The sequence below is a fragment of the Lytechinus pictus genome, chromosome 5, assembly GCF_037042905.1.
Source record: "Lytechinus pictus isolate F3 Inbred chromosome 5, Lp3.0, whole genome shotgun sequence".
Taxonomy (NCBI): domain Eukaryota; kingdom Metazoa; phylum Echinodermata; class Echinoidea; order Temnopleuroida; family Toxopneustidae; genus Lytechinus; species Lytechinus pictus.
This window is the reverse complement of record NC_087249.1, coordinates 14,262,013-14,288,033: the sequence shown is the minus strand read 5'-3', so window position 1 is coordinate 14,288,033 and position 26,021 is coordinate 14,262,013. Positions and strand designations below refer to the sequence as shown.

General features: G+C 35.3%; 2 protein-coding genes across 3 annotated transcripts; one reads left to right on the top strand and one right to left on the bottom strand.

Moving 5' to 3' along the window:
* Window positions 1–4,974: 4,974 nt before the first annotated feature.
* On the bottom strand, window positions 4,975–12,946 carry LOC129262389 (dehydrogenase/reductase SDR family member 11-like). The gene is made up of 8 exons (XM_054900502.2): window positions 11,744–12,946; window positions 10,996–11,131; window positions 10,266–10,475; window positions 9,799–9,893; window positions 8,761–8,881; window positions 8,239–8,328; window positions 7,323–7,388; window positions 4,975–6,715 (listed from the first exon to the last, which is right to left on the bottom strand). The coding sequence occupies exons 2-8, from the start codon at window positions 11,125–11,127 to the stop codon at window positions 6,674–6,676; spliced, it is 756 nt and encodes a 251-aa protein (XP_054756477.2). The 5' UTR covers window positions 11,128–11,131; window positions 11,744–12,946; the 3' UTR covers window positions 4,975–6,673.
* Window positions 12,203–24,857, top strand: LOC129262388 (dehydrogenase/reductase SDR family member 11-like). 2 transcript variants are annotated; one of them, XM_054900501.2, is made up of 8 exons: window positions 12,203–12,686; window positions 13,614–13,749; window positions 15,389–15,598; window positions 17,081–17,175; window positions 18,164–18,284; window positions 20,903–20,992; window positions 21,441–21,506; window positions 23,594–24,857. In XM_054900501.2, exons 2-8 carry the CDS (start codon window positions 13,618–13,620, stop codon window positions 23,633–23,635), a joined length of 756 nt encoding a protein of 251 aa, XP_054756476.2. In that variant the 5' UTR covers window positions 12,203–12,686; window positions 13,614–13,617; the 3' UTR covers window positions 23,636–24,857. The 2 variants fall into 2 exon arrangements, with proteins under 2 accessions (XP_054756476.2, XP_054756475.2); XM_054900500.2 differs by having other exon boundaries at window positions 12,558–12,795; window positions 23,594–23,729.
* The last annotated feature ends 1,164 nt before the right edge of the window (window positions 24,858–26,021 follow it).

Here is a 26,021-nt window from a genome sequence, read left to right as displayed (position 1 = left end):
ATTAATTATTATTATTTTTTATGGAAAAGGAAAGAAAGCGGGAAAGGGAACGAAAGAAGAACATTTGAGAAAGAACAAATCATTCTGAAATAGGCCTATGTAAAGCAATAGCATGATGGGGAAATAAATTTAAAAATGACAAAATGGCAAACAATAGCGTAAAATGAAGGTAGAATGGAATTAGTAAAAAGCTAAATTTGAAAACAAAGAACAAGAAAAAAAACACACTTAATAATACGACCGGGCTGCCGAGGATTGAAAATAAAGAGCGGGAAGAAAGATGGACTGCATGCATACAATAATAATAACAATGTTATATACCGCAAATTCGCAAAATTGCCTCTAAGCGGTTAAGAGAAAGGAAAATGAAGTATTAAGGAAATAGAAACAGAAATACTTTGCACAACAAAATGTATCAAAACTAATATTACAATTTACAACTTTCTCACGAGATCATGAATAAAGAAATACCATCTAATGGGCCAGTAAACATATGATATGATCAATTTAAGATTTAAAAAGATGAGTTTTAAGCATAACTTTAAATGTATTACACAGTTAGCATTACGAATTTGTAGGGGGAGATTGTTCCAAAGAAATGAAGCTGCATAAGAGAAAGAACGCTGACCGTATTGTTTGTAAGAAGTATGAGATCGAGAAAGAAGAGATTGAGAATCGAAGCAGAACGTAGGACTCGAACTGGCTGATATCGAGGAAGGAGTTCAGAAACGTATGAAGGAGCTAGACCATGATATGACTTGAAAGCAAGAAGAAGAATTTTGTAGGTGTATGTTTAAAATTTCCCGACGAATAATTATTGAAAAATCGTTGGTCATCTGTCTGAATTCGCATCTCTTATTTAGTCTGCGGTAATCAACGAGTGGAAACAATGAAATGTGTTATTTGCTGAATATAATGGAAAAATCTATCAAATAATGAGAATTTAATTTCAATAGGCAATTGATTTTTTTTCCAGCTCGCCTTGCTCGCTGGCGACTTTTTACAAATTTTCCCACATCGCTATATGCTTTGCCCCCTCAAAATATTTGGTTCATTATGCAACTGGGTTGAATAAATGTGTTGTGCAAAAGCTATATCCTAGCTGTATATACCCGCGATTTTATTAAAAATAGCGGCAATCTGCGAGGTTTAAATGACTTTGATATCAAGAAGTTCCGGGGACTCCGCCCAGGACCCCAACCGCATAGCACTGCCGTATATGAGTATGAAAGGGTGGGCCATGCAGTCAGTCCGCAAGCCCCTGTGTTAATGAGCAAATGAGCAAGATTTATCCAAGTCCTCTCGTGGCTGAATTCATGTCCCTGCAAAATCTCGTGAATTGTGAGACTTTCTTTCTCAAAGAATTTAACCACTTTCTCCTTGAGTAATATTGATTATTTTTGTACCATGTGCAAGAGTAAATGTTAATTTCTTTTGAATGAAAGATTTTGATAAATAAGTGAATTTTTTACCTGAAAAGATGCATCAAACAGAATTTTCTTCCTCTGTTTTCACTTGCAAATTGTGCAACATTTTGTGTTTTAGGCACCAACATTATTTATATCATCAGAAAGCTCAAACTCTATACTTTCTTAAAATGTCACTCTTGATATGTGGCATCTTTTAGATGGGTCAGCAGCCAGCTTTTTCCATCAAGATGCAAGACGAGATTTCTGAAATTTCTGAGTAACATAAAATCCAGAGTTCTGATTGGCTGAATACTGTTTTCAAATCAAACAGACGCGGGTAATTTGAAAAGATTACCACATGGTGAGTGTGACCTTGCAGAGGCCCAGTATGGGGAACATTGGAATTTGCGTGGGTATTGTTTTTGAGCTGCAAAATGTACCTGGCCTATGAAATGCTGGCTGCTGACCCATCTAAAATACATCATCTTATACAAATTATATCATATTAAAGCTTAGATCTTCAGCTTTATCATGATTTAAAAATCATCTGTGCCCAACCAGAAATTAAGTGTGAAAACAACAACTTTTGTTGCATGAAAAAAAATATTTTGTTTCATGTTTTAGATCAAAAGTTTTTCCTATATTACAACATTCTTTTAAAAATCAAAACACATGACCTAAAAGAATGATTCTTCTATTTTACAAAGATACCAAAAACATGAATGAAAGATTAAGAAGAAAGAGGTGAGAGAAGGGAAAGAAATTTGGAAAAGACAAAGAGAAGGGAAAGCAAGAGGTGGAATTTGAAAGAGAATAGGAGGCAACCTCAGAAAAAAAACTCATTATGCAATACAAGACATTTAACAATGGTAACAAGTAAATAAAGTAGTAATTGAATCGAATCGAGCACAAAAAAGGGAAAAGTAGAGCTGAGGAAATAGACTCCCGAAGGAAGGCGAAGCAGTGTTGATATTGCACATGAGTAGATTAACAGATGGATAGAGAGAAATAAAAGAGAGACAGGTGGATAGATAGAGAATTTGAGAGATAGATGTTAGATGGATAGATAGATAGACAGATAGATAGGTAGATAGAGAATGAGAGAGACAGAGTAGATAGACAAATTAACAGATAGATATATCATGTAGTACCATAGATTGATTTATAACATAGATAGTGGATAGACAGATATGATAGATATAAGGATAGATATAATATGGAAAAAAAAGTAATTATGTGTTTTATTTTTCAATATTTTAGCTATTATTCGTTTTCATTCATATAAACGATTATGTGCGATAAAGTAAAAAAAATCATGACGCCAACGTATATAGTTCAGCGGAACAACCAAAATACAGAGACTTAAAGGGGAATCCAGCCTTGGCCATAAAATGTTGTGTTGGGAAGGAGAAAAATAGATTAAACAGAATGGTAAAAGTTTGAAAGAAATCGGACAAGCAATAAGAAAGTTATAGATGTTTTAAAATTGAGATCACTAATTCTATGTAGATTTCAAATTGGCAACTGAGTAAGTAAATTATGACAAGGGGCAAGGACAACTTTCCCATAGGCCATGTACTTTATTATCAGGGATTTGTGGTTTTCTCCTAAGTACCCATTCCCCTGGGGCAGTAATCTAAATATAACCTAGGTAGTATATTGTTATATGTCCTCATGAAAGAAAAATATAATTTGAAATAAAATTTTTGGGAAAAATGACATTTTAGCCATAATATGTATTGGAGTACATGGAAGAGTAGTCCTTGCCTTACATCACTATGACATCCCATATGCGGCCAATTTGAAGTCTCCATGGGTATAGTGATTACCAATATTTACAACTTTTAAAAAATCATAACTTTCTTGCAGTTTGTCCAATATTGTTCAAACTTTCACCTATCAACTTGTCTGAATTTTCTTTTCCTTATAAAAACAAGTTTTTATTTGGGTTGGATTTCCCTTTAAGCTTTTGGTCTATAAGCTCAGCTGCATTTGCACGTATGTTCTGCGGATATCTTCGGTGCGGACTTTTGGATCGCGCGCCCAGCTGATTATGTAAACAAACGTAGACGTAGACTCTTCAATAGTCGCTTTGTGGCTATTTTTCCGGAAAATGCCTTCGCCAGGGTGTAAAACGGAAACGCGCCCCCCGCGCGCGCAGGGTACTCGACCAAAAAAGTAGTAGGTATGTGCCGCGGGCGAGACAAAAACACCGGGGCCTTGGAGCGGACTTATTGTAAAAAGGAGGGTCCTCGGCGGGCACATACCGCTTGTCTAACCATGCAGCTAGCTTAATCTAAATAAGGTGACTCGGGTCAGTGATTATTATGTTTAAAAAAGAGAAGTATAAATATACTGGAAAGTCTTCAGTTATAATCTACTACATTTACGTGTAATATCAAGAACATTATTTAATATCCATCATGCAGAATACTCACCGGTATGGTTGAGATGTGTGGTGTCCAGAATTTTCAGCCCGGCAGTTAAGATTGGTAATATGAAATCCCTTTGAATTTTGTTTTCTATCTTCATAAAACTGAACTATTATTTGGGCCTATAGCTGAATATAATTGTATACACTGCGGGTCACTGATTTTCAAAAGATCTGTTTTCAATGCGAAACAAGTTTGCACAACATTGCTCTCTCTCTCTCTCTCTCTTTCCATATAAAATTTGGCCGCATCATCAGTGATCATGCTCCCTTTATCGTACAGTATATGTATCTATTCAATTTCACACATGGCCGCACGCATAATATTTTTCCTCGGGGGGGGGAGGATGCCTAAAGATGTTCAATGAAACTCGAAAGCGAGGGAGCGAAGCGACCAAGCTTGGGCACTTTTGCATTTCCTAAAATGAAATTGGAAGACTTCGTACTCACTTTTGGTGAATTTCGTGAACAATTTTCAGTTAAATAAATAAAGGTTTTCAAAATTTCTGGGAGGGGCAACTACCCCCCCCCCCCCCCGCTGCACTCGGCCATGATTTAACACACTCGTCACACACAATACCATAGTACTTTTTACACAATCTTATTGTCTTTTCCAACTTTTTGACTCCAATACGTATTGTAAGATTGCGAAATTTCATATTCAGTTATATAAACTATACTACGCACCTTGCAGCCTAACAAACATCGTTCTAAGAAAATAAAATATTAAGGTAAAATATTAATTACCACCATCAAACGTTGATAGCGAAGAACATGAAGAAAGGGGAAATCACGACGTAAGTTTTTAAATTGAAATGCTGCTGTCCTCCAAATTCAAATCCTTTTCCTATTTTGTGTGTTCCAACAAACTTTCACTTCTTCTTTCCTATTTCTGGGGGGTAGGCTTGTACGAAAAGGGTGGGAAGAATCGCGTTCAGTTTACGAAAATCCCGCCGTCTTACCCTAACCCCTTCCCACCTGTTTTGACTTTGGGGTAAATGAAATCGAATTCTGATTGAATATAAATATTATTAGACATAATGTATCAAAGTCAGGTCAAAGATTTCACAACTAATCTTCTCAAACAACAAGATCTCATCTACAACATAAAACTATCGCGTTAGCTCAAGAATCTGTTGTTACATCGAAAAATTCATCTTATTCAAGAAATAACTTTGCCTTTGGTACCAGCCGTGTTGTGACAGTGCTCACTTTCAATGAAACTGTAATGAATATAGGTCTACAATTTATAGCAGAACTTCACCCTTGAACATTGGATAATTGAAAATTAATAGTCCCTAATGCAGACCTATCAACCTATCTGATAAAAATGAGTGATGATTTTGCTCCAAAAAAATACATTTCTTAAAAGCTGGAGTGCAAGTAGCATAAAAATATGAAAATAGAAAAGAAAAGTAAGAACTCTAATGAGGAATTTATTCAAATTCTTTCCTCAAAATTCAGAATGGTTGGAAGGTCTGTATTGAGGCAAATTTAGTTTGTTGACAGTTTCAATGCATTAACAGCTTTGCTAACTTTATCGGACACATTCGTTAATTCAGGTTAATATCAACTCTTCTTCGAATTCTGATTTATTAATTCACAGCTAAGAAAAGAAACAAAAACACAACCCCTACATGAATCAAATGCTCATTCTTTTCATTAAGTTATCTTTTCTTCAAAACACAATTCCAATAATTATTATGAAGAAAAAAAACATGTAAATTCAAGCTTAAACACCATAATAATACAAAAGAAAAATAAGTGATACTTTGTGCTCTACGTTTGTATTATTGCACATTTGTACAAGGCCTTTTCCATCGACTTCATCGCTCCGCCATTTTAGAGGCTGAAGATAATTGCCTTGCATTCTTTGCCAACTCCATTTACGCGTTTTATTATCATCATGGTTATAGGCCTAGCCTCCGAGGGCGCCGTAAGAATATATGACGTCATAAGCGTAAGGTATATTACGAATGATCACCGTAGATTCGTATGTAAGGTAAAACATGTTCAACTGACCTTGAGGACATCATGAAGTAAATTAGTGGCAAATCTGGTTTTCAGATGAGCTGCGGTATAATTACCTATGAACAAAATTTGATAATTTTCCAGAAATTCCCGTCTAAGATAGCTTATATAAAGGCGCAAACATTGAAAAAAGCAATCTGTCAATAAAACATATAATTGAAAAGGGGGACTTACAGATTGCCGGAAGAAATAGTTGATCTAGACTATGTTTTCCGAAAAACAGCAGTTTCTTCTATCTGGTAAATGAAAGTATCTCTATTATCTTATCACCAATCTAAATATATATATCTATATATTAAGAACGATATATGTTGGTTTTTAATGTATAACATTTGCAAGTTTATCGAAGAATAATCGATTCAAAATTATTAATATATAAATGAGCGTCGAAATAAGTTGATTCAGTTTGAATTTATGGCAAAAAAGATCCATATATACAATGTAATACATTTTGTGTGCGATGAGGTATTGTTTTGGTAAAATGAAAAACTGATTTCTACTTTAGTTTAAAACCTCAGGAATTTAGGTCCCTCAAAATTTATTAGTTTGCATACGGAAACAAAATATATTCCATGATCTTTAAATCTTCGTAGTATTCAGTAGAAATTATTTGGCACCCTCGATGTTCATGCAATACTGGTAATCATTACTTCAGACGTTTTTGAATGAGATGAAAACAAAGAAATGAAGGGTTATTTTGAAGAAAAAAATGTTTCGTAGAGAACATAAGTATTTGATGTAGCCTTTTAATACTGGTCTCAAATCACATCTTGCTTGCTGGATGTCGTGGGTTTAGATTCTTCTATGTCTTCTGCTCGGTATGACGGAGCAATATATCATGGATCTAAAAAAGATAGAAAATATGATATAATGCAAGATTTTTCATAAATTACTTTGCCATTTAAAGTTTTGAGGTCGTGATTTCAACTCGATGTGTTTCGACCAACTTTCTGGTGATAAGTATGCTACCAGCACCTGAACAATTAGAAAAGAATGAAATTTTGAGAAAATTATGTGTTTTGTCGAAAAATTTACGCAAAACACCATAATCATAATCATAAATTTAAGAAATAGAAGAAAAAAAATAATCCTAATTATCAATACCCTAAGGTTTCCAGTCTATTTGATTAGAACGAATTTATCACGATTAAATTTTGTTCTTCTAATGACCTCCTTGAAAGTTATTAGGATTGTCCAGATTCTTTCTATTTTTAACTCTGCCAGATTTTCCTGCCATTTTTAACTCTGCTATTATTACTTCTGCCATTTTAACCTCTGCCATTTTTGACACCGAAACGTGATTAAGATCACATGACTTGTCATTTATACTAATGAATAAACCTTTCTGCGCCCATGAAAGAGATATATGGCCCTTCGTAGATATAGGGTCTACGTGTATTTTGTATTGATGTCATAGTCTCTCAAGTTCACTCCAAATCATTCTATCATACCTGAACATGAGGAGGCTGCTGGAGAATGTGAATGACTTGATTGGCAACATCTTCTGCTTCGAGGGGCTAATAATTAGGATTAAAATGGATTAAAATTTATTATTAAAAGGAAATTCATTATTCAGCAAAACATTCCAATTTCCATTAAAATATAAGCCATCTCATGAAAGTTTGGTTCAGTACTTGACCTTATCATTTGATGACGAAAGAAATAATTAAAAGCAAGATGTTTTTTTGGAATTCAGGCTAGATACGCAAGAATCCTTGATGTAGTTTTGGGGTTCCTCAAGGCTCTGTCCTTGGAACTTCATTATAAACAATATTAAGGGATTTTCAAAATATAGTTTGTGACAATGAAAAGGCATTCCCCTCAATGATAAAGATTTGGCACACTAAATAATGTATTTAGTGTAGTGGTCATAACGATATTTTATCCGATCAGTTTTGATGAATTAAAAAAAAACGTTTGTTTGTTTCTACATTTCAACACCTAAGTATCTATTCAAAAAGTAAAATAAATTTATGATCTGCCTAAGTACCAAGCTCCCTTTTAGTTCATTTAAATGCAAGTTCGCCCTTGCTTGAAGTTGGTTTTGATAAAAGCAAAGAAATATATAAAAACACATAAGATTGTGCTTTTTATAATCATGCAGACATGCTATTTTATTCCAGCTTCTATTAGAAATTATATTTCAGCCATCATTGAATCATTAAAAAGGAGGAATTTATATAACATGACATAGGGCAGGTGGTCGCATATGATATGACGTCACAAATGCAAATTTTAAAAGGTTCTAACTTTCTTATTCTTTGATTCATGGATTTTCACCAAACCTTCAACATATTCAACATTTCTCCATTTCTCTAGTTTTGTTAAAACATCTTTATCATCAGGGTGAACTCCCATTTAACTTACCAGCTTTTTCTGATATATCAAACATTCTGCAGGATCCTCTCGTAATCTCCTTGGTGCAAATTCAGTCTTAACAACTCCTGGTGAAATACTCTGCAATACAGTTTAAAAATATTTAGACTATCAAATAAAGACGGTAACTCACTGTCTCACTGTGCATAATTGCAATTCATGCTTTCTCCAAAGCTGTTATTCATCAGCGATCCGCATGAATTTTTACGGTTATTTTGATATTTTATAGTAATGATAATAATAATAATAAAGTTAATGATGAAGATGATGTTAATAATTATAATAATGATAATAATGACAATAATAATAATAATAATAATAATAATAATAATAATAATGATAATAATGATACTAATACATAATAATACATAAAATAATAATTAATGATAATAACAATGACAATAATAACATTAATATTAATGTCGTAATGACGTACTTGATAAGGGGATATTAGAAAGCATATTACAGTATAACAACAATACACCTGATAACAATAAAACTTTGAAAACTTACAGAAACTCTGATATTGGTTTTCATTGCCCTCAGTTCTGTTCTCAATCCTTCCGTCAAAGCTGTCACCATGTACTTGGTTGCACAGTAAAATCCATCTCCTAAGACCCTGTGACCTGACAAACTGCCGAATCAAGCAAGAATTATGATTCATATTTTTCTCAGGTGTGTTTTACTTATCCAATAAATGATGATCTCATCGAAGTAAATATGCACCCTATCAAAGAAAACTTCTAGAGCCGGACTGAAAATAGACTTGAATTGTCTTATCCATTTGTGGTAAGTCCGGACAAGACAGCAATTTTAAAGAATTTGCAAGTAATAATATTTCATACATTCTGTGAAAGTTAAGAAATATTCGGAACACAAACCCTCAACTTTAATATGAATCGTATTTCATGATACCCTGAAGAAACAGAGTTATTTCTTATTCAATTAAATGTTATGCAACCCCTTATTAATATACATGTATCTTTATTATTATCATCGATATCATTATTATTAATATATATGTAAGTAGTAGTAGTAGTAGCAATAGTAGCAGCAGTAGTATATAGTAGTAGTAGTAGTAGCAGTAGTAGTAGTTGTTGTTGTTGTGGTATTATTACTATTAATAATTATTGTCATTATCGTTATTTTTATCATTCTCATTATTATCGTCACTTCTATCATTCTCCCCCCCCCCCGCCCTCTCTCTCTCTTCTCTCTTTTTTTTATTTGAGGGAGTAAGGGCAGCAGCTTGTTGGGGGTAAAACCTCGCTAGGGAGGGTAGTAGTAAACAATGACATTTTTTTATCTTGAAATGTTTATCGAACATATTAAAATCAACAGTTACAAAGAAATTGCAGAAGCAAATCATGAAAGGAAGTTGAAATGCATATACACAAAGGGAAACAAATAAAAAGAACTGGGAACTGAAATCAAATCTTCACTTCTGAAAGAGGAGAGTATAAGTATAACACTTTAAGTCCTTGTTACATTTAATCAGAGTCATGAAGCCATCAACACTAAGGGAAATGATAACAAATCTTATTGACTCACCTATTTAGATGTATGATCTGTCCATCATTTACTTTATTGTCCAGCATTAGTTTGATTGAATTTTGAGTGCAAATACACAGAGCCATGACATTTACCTGAGATGTAAATAAAAAAGGGGCAATATTAATTATTCCAATATTATGAGATGATAGAACACGGTGCTGCACCGCGCTCGAATTGACCATGTCGACTGTTTGGTTAGATATACCAAGTTTTATGTCTGAATATCAAAAATTCTCAGCTCGCGCTTATATGATTATTATGATTTTATTAATTAGGGAACATCTTGTCGTCATGAATCCTTCAAAAATAGTAAAATGTTCCACTTTTCGGGCCAGTAGTCCCAAATATACAAAATTTGAGCTCGCGCTACGCGCTAGCATTATTGTTAGATATGCATCTCGTTCACGCTTCGCGCTCGCATTATATACCTTGTAATGGTATATAATCCGAGAACTGCCACTTACATGTAGGGCTTCTTGCCACTCTTCTGGATCCCCTGACACAAGTTTCGTACCGTAGGTAAGGCCTGCATTATTGATGCAGACATGAACTACTTTAAACTCCTTCTTGATCTCTTCAAACATGGCTGATATCTGATCTTTCTTTCTAAGATCACATTGGATTGGATGAACTTTACCAGGCGCAGACTCAGCTTCCAGCTCACATTTTATCGCCTGGTTTATACATGAAAAAAAAAAGATTATTGGTTATTGTGGAAATGCAGATATATACCACATACTGGTTTGCACATTGACGCTCTTCAAGTGGATCTTTTCCATTGCATCGGGTTATCGCGTCCAAATCGGGCAATCGCGTAACCCTACCATTTTGGAAAGCCCCCCCCCCCCCCTAAATTCCCGAAAAGTCTACCCAACGCTTTGTGAAAATTATATTATATTGATATATACCAATCATGTTTTGAGGTAAGTAAGACAATCTCAATTTGTTATTAACTTTAATCAATCACAACTCTTTATAAGATGACGTCAGAGTTGGGTAGCCCTTCACTTGGGAAATCAAAGATAAATGAGGAAGAATTGTGTTCTTTCGTTGAAACAAAATCAGAAATCAATCGCAACTCCAGATGACTAAAAATTCTGGTAAACTTAACTTGAGAAATTAAAGTTAATGAGTACTTTTGTTGACAAATTATCTGAGAACAGAGTTCAGGCAAATGTTGAAGACAAAAATTACCTGTATTTTTTCCACTCCACGAGCACAGGCAACAACAATCATCCCATGTCTTACAAGGGCTCTAGTAATTGCTGCTCCAATACCAACAGATGCTCCTGTTACCAAGGCAACTCGTCCAACCCATCTCTCCATTGTACTAAAAAAAAATAATCGAAAAGGGGTTTAAGAGAGGAGAAAGATTTTAAGAAGACAGTTTGGCATTAACATTTGTGACCTGCCAGTTCAAACCTTTGAGTTACATGTAATAGAATTATAGAAATCTAATAGATCTTCTACTTGCATTTTCTGTTTTGCGATAATTTGAGAGCACATGATTATTATTACATGTATGGAAAATAACATGTCCGCACATACACACACACATTTTAAGTGTATCTTCGGGACATCGAAACAGCAACTAACTCAAGTTTATAGACGGAGATATAATTTAGAATCCGTTCAGATTATATAAAACATTTTTGCTAAGCCATACACTCAATAAAATATTGGGTAAAAATGCCTCATGAGGGTAATTATTTTGTCCAACCAAGAGTGTGCATTTCTTTTGGGCATTTTTATTTATCCAGTGTGATGAAAATTTTGCCCATTCTAAAGTAATTGCTGCTTATTTTTTTAACCTTACTGGACAATATGTGCTCCCCGCATTGGGTAATTGCCCCAAATTGGTTGGAAACATAATTACCCTGTAGCGCTGGTTAAATTTTACCAATATTTTTTACAGTGTACCGTATCGTATAGTGAAACTTACCTGTTTGGTTCTGATGTACTATAATGTGCGAAGAATTACCATTCTATCAGTTGGGAAAGGTTGTTTAATTCTAAATTACAGAGCCTCTAAGGTGGCATAGCATGTTCATTAATAAACGCCCTGAAATCGAGGATTCTGTTTTCAGTCTCTGGCCTGGACATGCAGTCAGTCGCGAACGTTCCAACGTAAATTTCTATACACACTTCCATTGACTGATTTTGAATAGATCTGATTTCAATGCGGATTATGATTGTGCACAAATGAATCTGGCCTTCTCTTTTAGAAGTCTCGACGCTTTGTCAAACTTTTGTTAACTTTCTCTGGCTCACCCACCCCCTTTCTTCCTCCTTTTCTCGCTTATCCTGCCCACCACTGTGACGTCACAAATTGAACGTCTCAATCGGATGAAACCATTATCCACATACGCTTCTGTAACGTGAACTGCCTTCTTCTAATGCTAGAGAAGCTCGATCCTCTTCTTTTAGGTATTTCCCCATATATTGCTCCAGTCCCCACCCCCTTTTTTTATAGCTCATAAGCCGTTCTATTTTGAAGGATCTATGCGTGTCATTATCTTTTCATTAATCATCCATGTCAAACAGTGATTGGTCGCTATTATAGGGCCAATATAATCTCTTGGAAAGTGACCGGAATATTCGGCCTTAAGTGGTCTAGGTATCGTTGTAGTTGATGTTAATTGGATTTTTAAAATATTGATTGGGTCTACTCCCGTGTCGGAATCAGATCTATTCAAAATCAGTCAGCCGCAATGTGTACACTGGGTGAATATCAATGGTAGGAAACTTCACAGGTTACTGCATGTATGTCGATGTTCAGAGTCCAGAGATTGCGTAGAGAATTCACGGATTGAAAAAGAGCATTTAGAATCCTCTCTCAACTGATATACTGGACATCTTGCACACCTACCACCAGAACCACACAGGTGAGGAAGCCTATACTGTCCAACAAGGCCCTGGTCGTGGAGGGTTATCATGTCACTGCGGGTGTTGAGTGTTACCAGACCACCCCACCTCCATGGCTAAGTTCTCACTGTACGTGTACGATACAAACTAAATAATTTTCTAAATATTTCAAGCAAATGTAGCATACTCTTAGTTGGTGCTTTTCAGTTTCTTCAGTTTCTCTTTGGGCATCATACAGCAGAGCAGCACGTTTCTATCTAAACACAACTTGATTTTGAATACGATACTGACGGTGCTGCAGCGCTAGTCACTGTCACACAGATAACTGCGTTTGGTGCCCCCCCCCCCCCACAACCGAAAGATAAACAGGGAAAATGATAGGAAAAGGGGCAAACATAACATTTTTCTCTTGATATGTTTAAAATCTGTCACATAATATATTTTAATTTTAAAAGGTCAAATGCTGCATGGCCTTGCGCGCCTTATACTGGTCTAGGATAAACGTGAGTGTTAATTATATATATATTTATATTTATATTTATATATATATATATATATATTATATATATATATATATATATATATATATATATATATATATATATATATATATATATATATATATATATATATATATATAATTATGTTTTAATCATTGACGTATAGAAGTGAGATAATATTTGGACCAAATGTCAATTGACAAAATGATATTTGGGTAGAACAAAAGTACTTGACTCTTTGGGTGCAACTGCACCTTGTCTCTATTTTCAAAACAACAAATATAGGCGATGCAGGACAGAAAACGTAAGTAGGTCCATTATATTTCTGATGACTCAAGAATTAGTAGTTCGACTTTGTAGTAGCATTTCACAAGTACTGTTAAACAATTTTGTGACAGTTTTCTCGGCATACTCCTTTTGTTAAATATGTTTTCATTGTTTCTTCAGTACAATGGAGAGATGGGTTGGACGAGTTGCCTTGGTAACAGGAGCATCTGTTGGTATTGGAGCAGCAATTACTAGAGCCCTTGTAAGACATGGGATGATTGTTGTCGCCTGTGCTCGTGGAGTGGAAAAAATACAGGTAATTTTTTTTTTCTTCAACATTTCTTGAAATGATTTTCTCTGATTCTTTATCAACGAAAGGACATGTAGAAATTCATCCTCATTTTAGTTTAAATTTCTGAAATGAATATCCAAATTAGATCATCTAATAAGGAGATTGATTTATTTGTTAAGGGCCCTCGTCTTACAGAGTTTCGATTGATCCAATGGACCTGACACAACTATGGAAAGCCAGCAACGCCAACATCTAAAATACACGTTTGTTCAAAATAATTTCTAGATTATGCTGTATATTCATACATTCATATTTTTTTTTTAAATTCAACGTGCTTCTATTTGCAAATTGCCAATTAACTGAAGAAAAAAATATGGCGTTGGTGGATTTGCATATACTTGAGGTTGATAGGATCAATCGTAACTCTTTGTAAGACGGGGCCCAAAAGTTGTGATTGCCTCTGAGGGCAATATTAGTATTCTAACACGTCATTTGCGCATGTGTCAAAGGATGAAACATTTGTGATTTCATGTGGTGACATAAGAAAACGGAAGGTGGGGTGTGCTGCCCGTGTGCATATAACTGTTTTCAAAATATATTGATAAACTTTAAAATTCAATAATTTCGTTGTTTGTTGTCCGATTTTGATGAATTTTTCAGCATTTTGCTTTATTTATTTGAATATAAATATTTCCAGCCCGGATCATTCCTTTAAGAGAGAGAAACATTATGTTTGACAGGATTTTGTTGAGGTGTTGAAATGTTCTTCTCCAATACTGCAGTGAATTTAATGTGTAATGTCCCCTTAGCTATTTATCAAACTTCTTATATTGAAACATGTAGCTTCATAGGATAGCCTTTTCTATTAGCTTATACTATGAGATCTTTCATGGAATGGGATGATGATATTGAATGTAGCTTTTTATTATCGTATAATAAAATATTCTTTAAATTTAAAGGCAAATACAAAAAAAATATAACATGTTTTGATAAAATGGGGGGACACCCTTATTATTCCATTGTAATGAGGAGGCAAGAGAAAGGTTGTCTCACTTTGGCGATGAAGACAAGTTTTGGTGACTTTAAACTACAGCCTTCGCACCCCCATGCTGATTTACATTAATGATAGATGGGGGGTCAGGCAATGTTGAGTTTGACACAAGTTAATAGAACATGGGAATCGGGAAAAAGTTCCCATTGATTTAAAAAATAAAGCCACATCCCCCTCCGGATAATTCACTGTAAAAAATGACATTAAATGGGAATCATGGCAATGATGGCGGGAATTTCGGAGTAACCCCCCCCCCCCCCGGGGTGACTCACTTTAGTGATAGATGGGCATCAAGGCAAACTTGTCTGGAGTTTTGAAATCCCCCTTCCCCCTCAAAAAAAAGTAATAATGAATAAATTAACATATGAGAAAACAATAAGATCAATAAATAAAATGAATAAATGATTTAATTTACAGATTGATAAATAAATGATTTATTCAATTTATTAAAAAAAGAATTTATAGATAAAAAAATAACGTAATTACTCTCTTGAAGATTATCATAATAAAGCTAAAAAATGCAAACCCGTTTGGGGGTAGGCCTATACACAGTCATATCAACCAGTCAGCTTTTAGCAAACTGTATTCTACTTTTTTTCATTTATAAACCAGGCAATAAAATGTGAGCTTGAAGCTGAGTCAGCGTCTGGTAAACTTCATCCAATCCAATGCGATCTTAGAAAGAAAGATCAGATAGCAGCCATGTTTGAAGAGATCAAGAAGGAGTTTAGGGTAGTTCATGCCTGTATTAATAACGCAGCTGTTGCCTACGGTGCTAAACTTGTCACGGGTGATTCGGACGATTGGCAGGAACCATTAGATGTAAGTACAGTTCTCAGAGAATAATTGTTTCGAAGGAGAATCAAGCATGAAATGGGAAGTTTACCCTGCCAGAAAAAAAAAATTATTGTAAAAATAGGAGTAAAAAAAATAATACAAAAATATTGGTGAAGATTTAAGGAAAATCCATTAAAGATTAACAAAATGTTATAAGAATTTTCATGTTTTTATTTGTGACGTCATATAATTTCCCATTAAAGTGCAGTCGTAAATCGATGAAATGTCATTTTGTAAAAAAAAAAAGGTGAAAAAACGGGAATGGTTTTTATTGTACCTCCAGTATATCAAAACATAAATCGTTTCACACCCGCTCCTGAAAGAAAAATAGTTACCGGGAACCTTTAAAACTTTAAAAATTATACATTTTATGTTACATGACATATGGGGATGCTTCACGTATATGGCGTCACAAGTAAAAAAAAAATAATGATTGCTATAACTTTCTTAACCTTTGAGCGGAATCTCCCCGAACCTTCACCAACGAACCTTTTCCTTTTTACTTTTTGTCAGGGTGAACATCCCTTTAATGCACAATATGAAAGTAGTAGATTTTCTTAGTTTCCATTATTGTACTTAACTTGTGATAAAATCTAGAATGTCTTCATTATTTCATCTAAGAAATACATCTTTGATATACCAAACAAAAAAAAAATGAAAAAAGAAATTGTGTCACGGGTGTGACAGCATTGGTTGTCATGCTTCTTCTTGTGAAATTTTGTCAAAATCTTCAGAATTTTGCCTATCGGTTGTTCTTTATTTGATCAAATGTTAGGAAGGACTAAAACGGAATGGAGGAACACGCGCACCCCCCCCCCCCCGAACTGAAAACCCCTGTTTAAAATATCCATTCATATCCGAGGCTCAATAAGACCAAAGCTGTGGAATAGCCTTCCGCAATTTATCAGGAGAGGAGAGATCCAATCAACTTTTGAGTCTTACCTGAAAACCTTTCTGTTCCCCACTCCAACATCATAGCCCTGGGAAGCGGGGGTGCTGGGGATGCTGAAGCACCCAAAAAAAAAATCACTGGGGTACTGCGTGTAATCATTTTCCATAGGCAGCACCCACAGGTAATTTTACATAATTTTATGTGTAAAAATGTAACCAAAATGACCTTTATTTTGTAGTGAAACTTTCTTTTTTTTTGGCTTTTCAATTTTCTCGGAAACAATTGGAAATCCATTTAGAAGTGAAAACCCCCCTTTTTCCTTTTCAAATTTACATCACCAACCCCAATAAAAAAATCGTTTCCATGGCCCTGTCAAACATCATCGCAAGAATAACACAATTGTAGCACTACTACTTCTACTAGGACAGTATTTGAACTGAATGATATACTGAAAGACGTTTCCTATATTTGAGAAAACGCCATGAGCGCCCAGGAGAGGCGGATACCAGCGCTATATAAGAATCCCATCATCATCATCATCATCATCAATGACGTCAATGTTATTTTCATTTCAGGTAAATGTCATGGCTCTGTGTATTTGCACTCAAAATTCAATCAAGCTAATGCTGGATAATGAGGTGAATGATGGACAGATTATACATATTAATAGGTGAGACTATAAGACTTCTCTTGCTTGTACCCCAAAAGTTGCTCCTTTCTAGACCCCCCCCCCCAAAAAAAAAAAAAATAAACAAGTTATAAAAATGATCGAATAAAATACACGTTAAAATAAACATAATATATAAATATATAAACACAAATAAGCATAATATGCCGTTACCATGACAACAAAGTGCCAATCACACTGCAAAACGAGTCAGGCAAATGACATTATAAATGTATATTTTGGTCAATGTAGATCCCTACTATTCAAATCATAAGAGCCGTAACGGTACATTAGGTAAATTTCACATATTGTTGATTTATCAAAATGTGCAATTTACCCAAAATAATGTAGGCCCCCCTATTATAACGCACAGCAAAAACTCCGGTGTTGATTTAACACCAGCCCGGAATCTATATATGTCCACACCAGAGAAGTTTTGAAACAAGACCAGTTTGGAATCAAACCGATGCTGTTTTGATACTAATTGTTGTTGTATAAACACCTATCTGGTTTAAACCAAAACGAAACTGGTGTTTAACACTTCTCTGGTGTGGACATATATAGATTCCGGGCTGGTGTTAAATCAACACCAGAGTTTTTGCAGTGCAGGGATCCAAGTCTGGAAACTTAAATAGCTTAAACTCATTCAGGAATGCAGGAAATATATACGCATCAAAAACACAAATATTAATGAAAGTTTGTGATCCAAAATTAATACTGCCTTGGAATGCGTAACTATCAAATAATCTATTAGATATTGCTGGAAAATTCCCGAAATCGTCTTATTCGGATAATATAACCTGTCCAGACATACAGTAACTACCTAAGGCAATTTAAATCACTTTTCAGTCCGGTCTTTATGTCTAAGTTAATATAGAAACTTTCCTTCAATGAAACCTTAATTTTTATTAATTAATTGATTTATTTTATTCATTCATTTACAACATATATCATGAAAAACTACATTCTTGAATCGTTTTTATTTTGGCAGCATTTCCGGTCACAAGGTGGTAGGTGACCGGTTCTATTGTGGAACCAAGCACATGGTGACAGCTTTGACAGAAGGCTTGAGAACTGAACTGAGAGCAATGAAAAGCCACATCAGAGTCTGCGTAAGTCTATTCAGGATCAGGGCGGTATTTCTCAAAGCTGCTCGTAACTACACGGCAAAAACTGTGGTGTTATCCGGTGTACACAGAGGACCGCACCAGTTATTTTACTCCGGTGTTAAATTGACAGTGTTAGTTTTACACATAAAGGTGTTATTATATACAACACATTTGGTTGTTACATTTACACTCTTTGGTGTTATGTTCAATCTCTATAGGGTGTAATTTTAACACCTCAGAGTGTGGTCCTCTATTAACACCAACTGGTGTCAGTTTTAACACCACAGTTTTTACAGGACTTGAGGATTATGGTTATCCTTTCTTTGGAGCAAAATCAACACGAATGAAAATTTGGTGCATATATAACTTACCCCTTTACATCAAGAAAGAATCACTAGTCGTTTATTAAGTCATTCGTAACTTACGGACAGCTTTATGAAACGACCGCCTGGAGTAGAGTTGTCATGGTTGTTGTTGTTTTTCTGTAGATTATGCTTTGTGATACGATTTTATATACATCATTACCACATCATTATAGTGTAGTAATCCCGGGTAGTAATATTATGGACCTTATGCATTGGAGTCATCGCGTCTCCACCTTAGATGATGACGTCATTACGTTGGGAGTCTGCAGCTGGCGCATCTCTGACAACTCCGTTAACGCGTGTTCCTATAGCCTCTCAGGGAGGGCGCTATGAGATTATGACGTCCCATGCATTGAAATCGACTGATGCACAAGCAATGTGTGTCAACTGTCTAGAGCAGAACATGATACATCTACGTCACGAACGAGATAATAGAGAGTTTTTCACTCCACGACACACGATGGACAAGCACATAGAAAATGCATTGTCAACTGTCTTTCAGGACAATGATCAACCAAGGAGTCTTTGTCGAAAATTTGCTGAATCAATTCGGCAGTTTTGATTCAAATGCCTCCCAGGCCCCAGCTGCTCATTTTGTTTTGATGGGTATTTCCAATACATGTACTGTTTTCTTGAATCCGTAAGCAGTGCGGCGCGAATCAAAAACTCTTATTGTGTGATCATGCACATAGAGTGGGTGACAGCCTGAATAGCCGCAATGTTTGTGCTATACTTGACTCACCACAATATTACGGTAATGATGAAGTATTTTGTCAAGAGACCTATCCTCAATATAAGCGTTAAAAAGGAAGTAGCAAATTCACTGACCCCCATTTGACTATGCTATTGAATAATTACATTAATAAAACAGCGTTCACAGATTTATGTGGATAGCTGGTAACAGGGGTGGATCCAGTATTTTCCAAAGGGGGGGGGCACATTTTCCCGAGGAAAAATTTGACAACCAACTGGATCTGCCAGTTGCTGGTAAATAAGAACAATATCAAAGAAAGCATAAGTTACATTCATACATATGGAATGTACAGTGCATATCAATAAAAAGTTTTCACTTTGAAAAAGTGCTGGAAATTGAAATATATACAACATAGGGATAATTTTTAACATGATGTTCTTGGGTTTGAATCTCATCTATCAAATGAAAGCAAAACATTCGACATAATGTTACACTTAAGTAAGCACTCTCCATTTTTGTAAAGCTTGCAGAAATCGGTTTGCACAGAAATGCTCATTTTCACACTGTGTCAAGTAAAAAAGACGAAAACAAACTGACCTTGCGGTACTTTTTTTTTTACATTTCGTTTGCATTTCTAGCAAATTGAAATAAATAATGATTAACAGAAGGAAAATCAAGCCTAATCCATTTCATGTGATGAATCAAAGCTCCGTGTATGGCAGATATCATCACGATGGCCTCGGTGTGTCGGGAGGGGGGGGGGGGGGCGGATTGGCGCTCTGTGAAGTGTTTTTGGCAAGGAAACAAGTTGAAAAGGTAAAAGATATCTTTAAATCAATCTTCATAGCTAAAGTCCGTGTGCGCAAATCATTTTTCACGAACTTTTCAAAAGTAAGCGGGTACTCACTTAAGCGGAAAGCTTTTTCGACAGTTATATGTCATTTACTTAAAGAGATCTCTGCACCAATGTTTAAATGTGGAAAAGGTTCAGAATATTACAAATATATAATTTTATAGGATTATTTCTAAGAGTAAAACTGTGTCTGTGTATGCTGATAAAACGTGTCCGACTGAGAAAAATTGTCATAATCAACCAAATTATTGATTACAATTAGGGCCCGGGGAACGATTTTTTAATGAGGGTGCTGATAATGTAAATTTGAAAATAAGACAGAAAATAAAAGAAAAGAAAAAGGGTTTTCACTACAAAATGGAGGTCAAATTGGTCCCGGGAAATTTGAAAAGCAAAAAAAAAGCCTATATGGAGAATAATACACGCAGTACCCCCAAGGAAATTTTTGGGGGTGCTTCAGCACCCCCGCTTTCCAGGGCCATGATTAAAATTTACCTGGAATCTGTTTGATTTTGACCAATTTTATCTGGCAGACACATATATTAGCTAAGAGAATTGTCATTTTGACCAATCCTTTAAGAGTGTGTGTGTGTGGAATTTATAGGGGAGCAATTGTGGCCGGAGCAAATGTCATGGGACCCAATTTTCATATTCTTAATTTAGTGATTTGAGTCTCATGCATTTTCACTTTATATTTATATGCTTGCAGAGTATCTCACCCGGTGTAGTAAAGACTGAAATGGCAGCAAGGAAAGCACGTCAAGATCCCGCAGAATGCACATTCTACGACACACATCCAGTGGGTTTAACCATTATTACAATAGTTAATCGGGTTAATCTGGCAAAAAATAATGTCGTATTGATGTTCGTAAAACTTATTGATATTTTTAAGAAGAAAAAAACATTCTGATAATGATATTACTTGATGATTTGAGTAGATACGTGGTAAGGTAAATAAGGGAGTACCTATTATTATCGAAAACTTTATTTTGATAATCAGTTAATATACTATATACAGTTTATGATAATGTGACCAGGATAGCGCCTTGTGGAACCCACAAATTATGTTATAATTTTCCGTATTGATTGAAAGACAACATTTACATTTTTATTGCTTTAAATCAAACTTTAAGCAATCGATAAAGCAAGTAATGATATACTACTTCATAAACATTTATTATTTGTGATGGAAATGGATTTGATTTTTATATGTACAACATTTAATTTATCTTAATTTTGTTTATCAGAGTATCAAAGCAGAAGATGTCGCCAATCAAGTCATTCACGTTCTTCAGCAGCCGCCTTATCTGCAAGTATGAGCTTTTGAGATTGTTTAAATTCCATGTAGATCATGATTATTCACCAAGGCTTTACAGTAATATCAGTATGAATTACAAGTTATATGAACTTGATCACTATACGTTCAAATGTGAGGTATTGGTTCCTAGTCCCAAGTTTTCCATTTTCTTATATGCAAATTCCTTGGTTTTCGATAGTGTTAACGTCAAATTCCATGTTCATCGGTGACAAGCATAAAACAAAAACCGAGTGATTATAGTGGAGCGTTGTGGCCGAGTGGATTAGTCTTCTGACTTTGAAACAGAGGGTCGTGGGTTCGAATCCCAGCCATGGCGTAATTTCCTTCAGCAACAAATAATTTATCCACGCTGCACTCAACCCAGGTGAGGTGAATGTGTACCCGGCAGGATTAATTCCTTGAATGCATGAGTGCTGAAAGGCAGCTCGAGCTAAATAAAAAAAAATAAAGCAAGGCGAACGCATAAACACTTCAAAGACAGTCAATATGTAACTACGTAGGTTTTTCATTGATACACGATTTTGTATCATTAGGTTTAAATATGTTGATGTTCATAGTACATTTTTTTTGTAATTAGTAAGTTGGAAAATTGAGACTTTTGGTGTGTAGGAGCAGGGGAGGACCCAGGATGTCCAAAATTGGGGCATTTTTTTCAGTAAAAATTAAGAAGTACAAAAAAAGTCTTCATACATGTAAGGAAAATATATCACCCCCCCCCCCAAAAAAAAAGTCTTCAATTGTTCAATTGAACGAGTTTTCCACTAACAAATTAATATTATTTATGGTGCTCAAGGGAAATGGGGGGGGGGGGGGGCACAGGCCAGATGTCCCTCTACCCGGAGTCGCCACTTAGTAGGGGCATGTACAAACACAGCCCATGAATAAAGTAATTAAACAAAAACAAAACAGTCAAATATGTTCAAGCCAATTTTTGTCTCACCTGCATAGCAGAGTGAGACTATAGGCGCCGCTTTTCCGACGACCTAGTTCATGAAACTTGGCCATAAGGTTAATCAAGTATTACTGAACATCCTGCCTGAGTTTCATGTCACATGACCAAGGTCAAAGGTCATTTAGGGTCAATGAACTTAGACCATGTTGGGGGAATCAACATCAAAATCTTAACCTAAGGTTAAGTTTTTGAAATGTCATCATAACTTAGAAAATATATGGACCTAGTTCATGAAACTTATACATAAGGTTAATCAAGTATCACTAAACATCCTGCATGAGTTTCACGTCACATGACCAAGGTCAAAGGTCATTTAGGGTCAATGAACTTGGCCGAATTGGGGGTATCTGTTGAATTACCATCATAACTTTGAAAGTTTATGGATCTGATTCATGAAACTTGGACATCATAGTAATCAAGTATTACTGAACATCCTGTGCAAGTTTCAGGTCACATGATCAAGGTCAAAGGTCATTTAGGGTCAATGAACTTTGGCCAAATTGGGGTATTTGTTGAATTACAGCCATAAATTTGAAAGTGTGTTGGTCTAGTTCATAAAACTTGGACATAATAGTAATCAAGTATCACTGAACATCCTGTGCGAGTTTCAGGTCACATGATCAAGGTCAAAGGTCATGTAAGGTCAAAGAACTTTGGCCACGTTGGGGGTATTTGTTGAATTGCCATCATATCTCTATAAGTGTATTGGTCTAGTTCATAAAACGTGGAAATAAGAGTAACCAAGTATCACTGAACATCTTGTGCGAGTTATAGTAGTTTTCAAAATCAGCACTGCTGCTATATTGAATCGCGTGATGCAGGTGAGACGGCCAGAGGCATTCCACCTGTTTTCTCAAGACAACGATTTTATGGAATCCATTATAAGATCTGCGAGGTCGACCCTGTAGAATTGGCTTCGAGAGAGTTTGAAAACACAGTCTTACCTGTGGCTGGCTGTAAAAGAATGCTTAGAAGACAAAATGTGTTTACCGGTATTCACTGTTAAAGTTTGAACATGTCATTTTTGCGGGTGAAATTAATTTGCTCTGAAGGGCTTTGACTATGAGCATCTGCGCTAAATGCATTGCGATACTACTATATTTCTTTACTTTCTTATGTTTTGTTTTTAGATCCATGAAATATTGCTTCGACCAATCGAACAAAAGATATAGAAGAGTTAAACCTACAGCATCCAGCAAACAATATTAATTTGAATGGCGGGTTGCCGTAGACCAGATGAAGCTACAGTCATTTTCATCAACCCAACCATCTTTTGCAAATAGACCAGTTCGTAGTTACTTCATGGACAATTTCGGTCAAATGACCTTTCATTTCTTTCATTGAGATTTCAGATTTCAAAGCAATACATTACGTAAGCCTGCCTTACATAGCAGGATGAAGAAATTGAATAGACCAGGTGACCAGAATAGCACATCAATGAACACCACTAGCGTACCTACGGGGGGGGGGGGCAGGGGGGGCACTCTGCCCCCCCCCCCCCTGACGAGCCACATCCCATACAAAAGTCATATACCTGCCCCCCTGACGAGCTTGAAGACCTTTATTGCCCCCCTGACGAGCTTGAAGACCTTTTTTTTTTTTTTTTGCTTGTCAAATTTTTTCTGGTACAAAATCCTTCATTTGTGATTGAAGACCTTTTTTTTTTTCTTCTTTTTTTTTTTTTTTTTTTTTGCTTGTCAAATTTTTGGCGGACGGTTTTGCCCCCCCTGTGAAAAATCTCAGGTACGCCACTGATGAACACTCTATGAAGTTATTTGTTGCATTTCTACTTTGAATGCATATTAATAGCATGTTTTAAAATGTACTTGGCAAACTGTGAAATACCAGTCGTTCGTGGACGCATTGTTGTTTTTGTGGATGTAAATGAAAAACACAATTCAAAAGAATATATGAATAATCAAGACATCAAAGTTGGTGCCTATCTCATCAAATTGTAAACCACCATGTCACTTTAGTAACAATGGCCTTCCACGTACTGATCATGCGCTGAGTGGAACTACAAACTGGCTTATATTAGCCAAAGGTGTAGTGGTATATATCTGCCAGCTCAAAGATCCTCAAAGCACCAAAGACTACGCGCTACGTACGCCGTGGTGGCAGTGGCATGGAATTGTGCGTGCGGTGGTTCTTCACATGTATAATTATTTCATTTGGTATACGCGCGAAATAATGATTAGGCTTTCAATTTTTAATCTACTTATTTTCTTGGGTATAAACGCGTATACCCTTCACTACACCACTGATACTAGCATTTGATTATTGAAAAATATGTCAAAATAATTAACAATGTATCTTTGTACCAGCATTGTAATAATTATTATGTGTATTATAATATGTTGATCTTCCAATGTATAAAACTGAATATGAAATGTATTTAATAAGCATTATTCTTTTGTTTAATTTCCGAAATCATAAAAAGCACATTTATATACGTAATTATATATTGACCGATGTGGTGTGAAATATAAATATTCTTTGGACCGCCGGATTTATATTTTCCCGAAACGCGCAGCGCTGAGGGAAAATATTATCACGAGGGAAAATATAAATATTTTAGGCGGTCCAAAGAATATTTATACTTGCTAACATTAGATAGCAAGACAGATAGCCAAGCGCGATCGGTCCATAGCGCGGCACGTGATATGATCGAAATCAATGTATTTTTCCAGCCGGTCCATGAATATATTTTTCTACGTGTATGACGCCCTCTTGTGGATTAGATGTTACCAACGTCGGAAATAAAATATGTGGGACAAAAGTAGCGTCGTGATCCCTCGGGAAAATATAAATCCGGCGATCCAAAGAGTGTTTATATTGCACACCCCATCAGTCAATATCTGTATGATATATCGCTTAAAGGTCAAGTCCACCCCAGAAAACAGCTGATTTAAATAAATAGAGAAAAATCATAATTGAAAAACGCTGAAAACTTCATCCAAATCGGATGTAAAATAAGAAAATTATGAAATTTTAAAGTTTCACTTATTTTTCACAAAACAGTTCTATGCTCAACTCAGTGATATGCAAATGAGAGAGTCGATGATGTCACTCACTCACTATTTCTTTTGTTTTTTTTATTGTTTGAATTATACAATATTTCAATTTTTACGAATTTGACAATTCGGACCTCCTTGCCTGAACCACAAAATGTTAAAATAATGGAATTCCACGTGCTCAGGGAAGAATAAAACTTCGTGTCACATGACAATGACGAGAAAATCAAAATATTTCATATAATAAAATACAAAAGAAATAGTGAGTGGGTGATGTCATAAGTCTCCTTATTTGCATACCGAACAGGATGTGCATATAACTGTTTTGTGACATTAAGCGAAACTTATAAATATTATAACTTCCTTATTTTACATCCGATTTTGATGAAATTTTCAGTGTTCTGCTTGTTTGAATTTGTGACCCCAGACAATATTTCAATAGTTTAAGTGTAGAAGAATAATACTGTTCTATAAATTAGTCAAATTAGTCAGGCATAAATGTCGAAGTCTGCAGAGAACCCAAATAGATCTTGAGACTTTAATA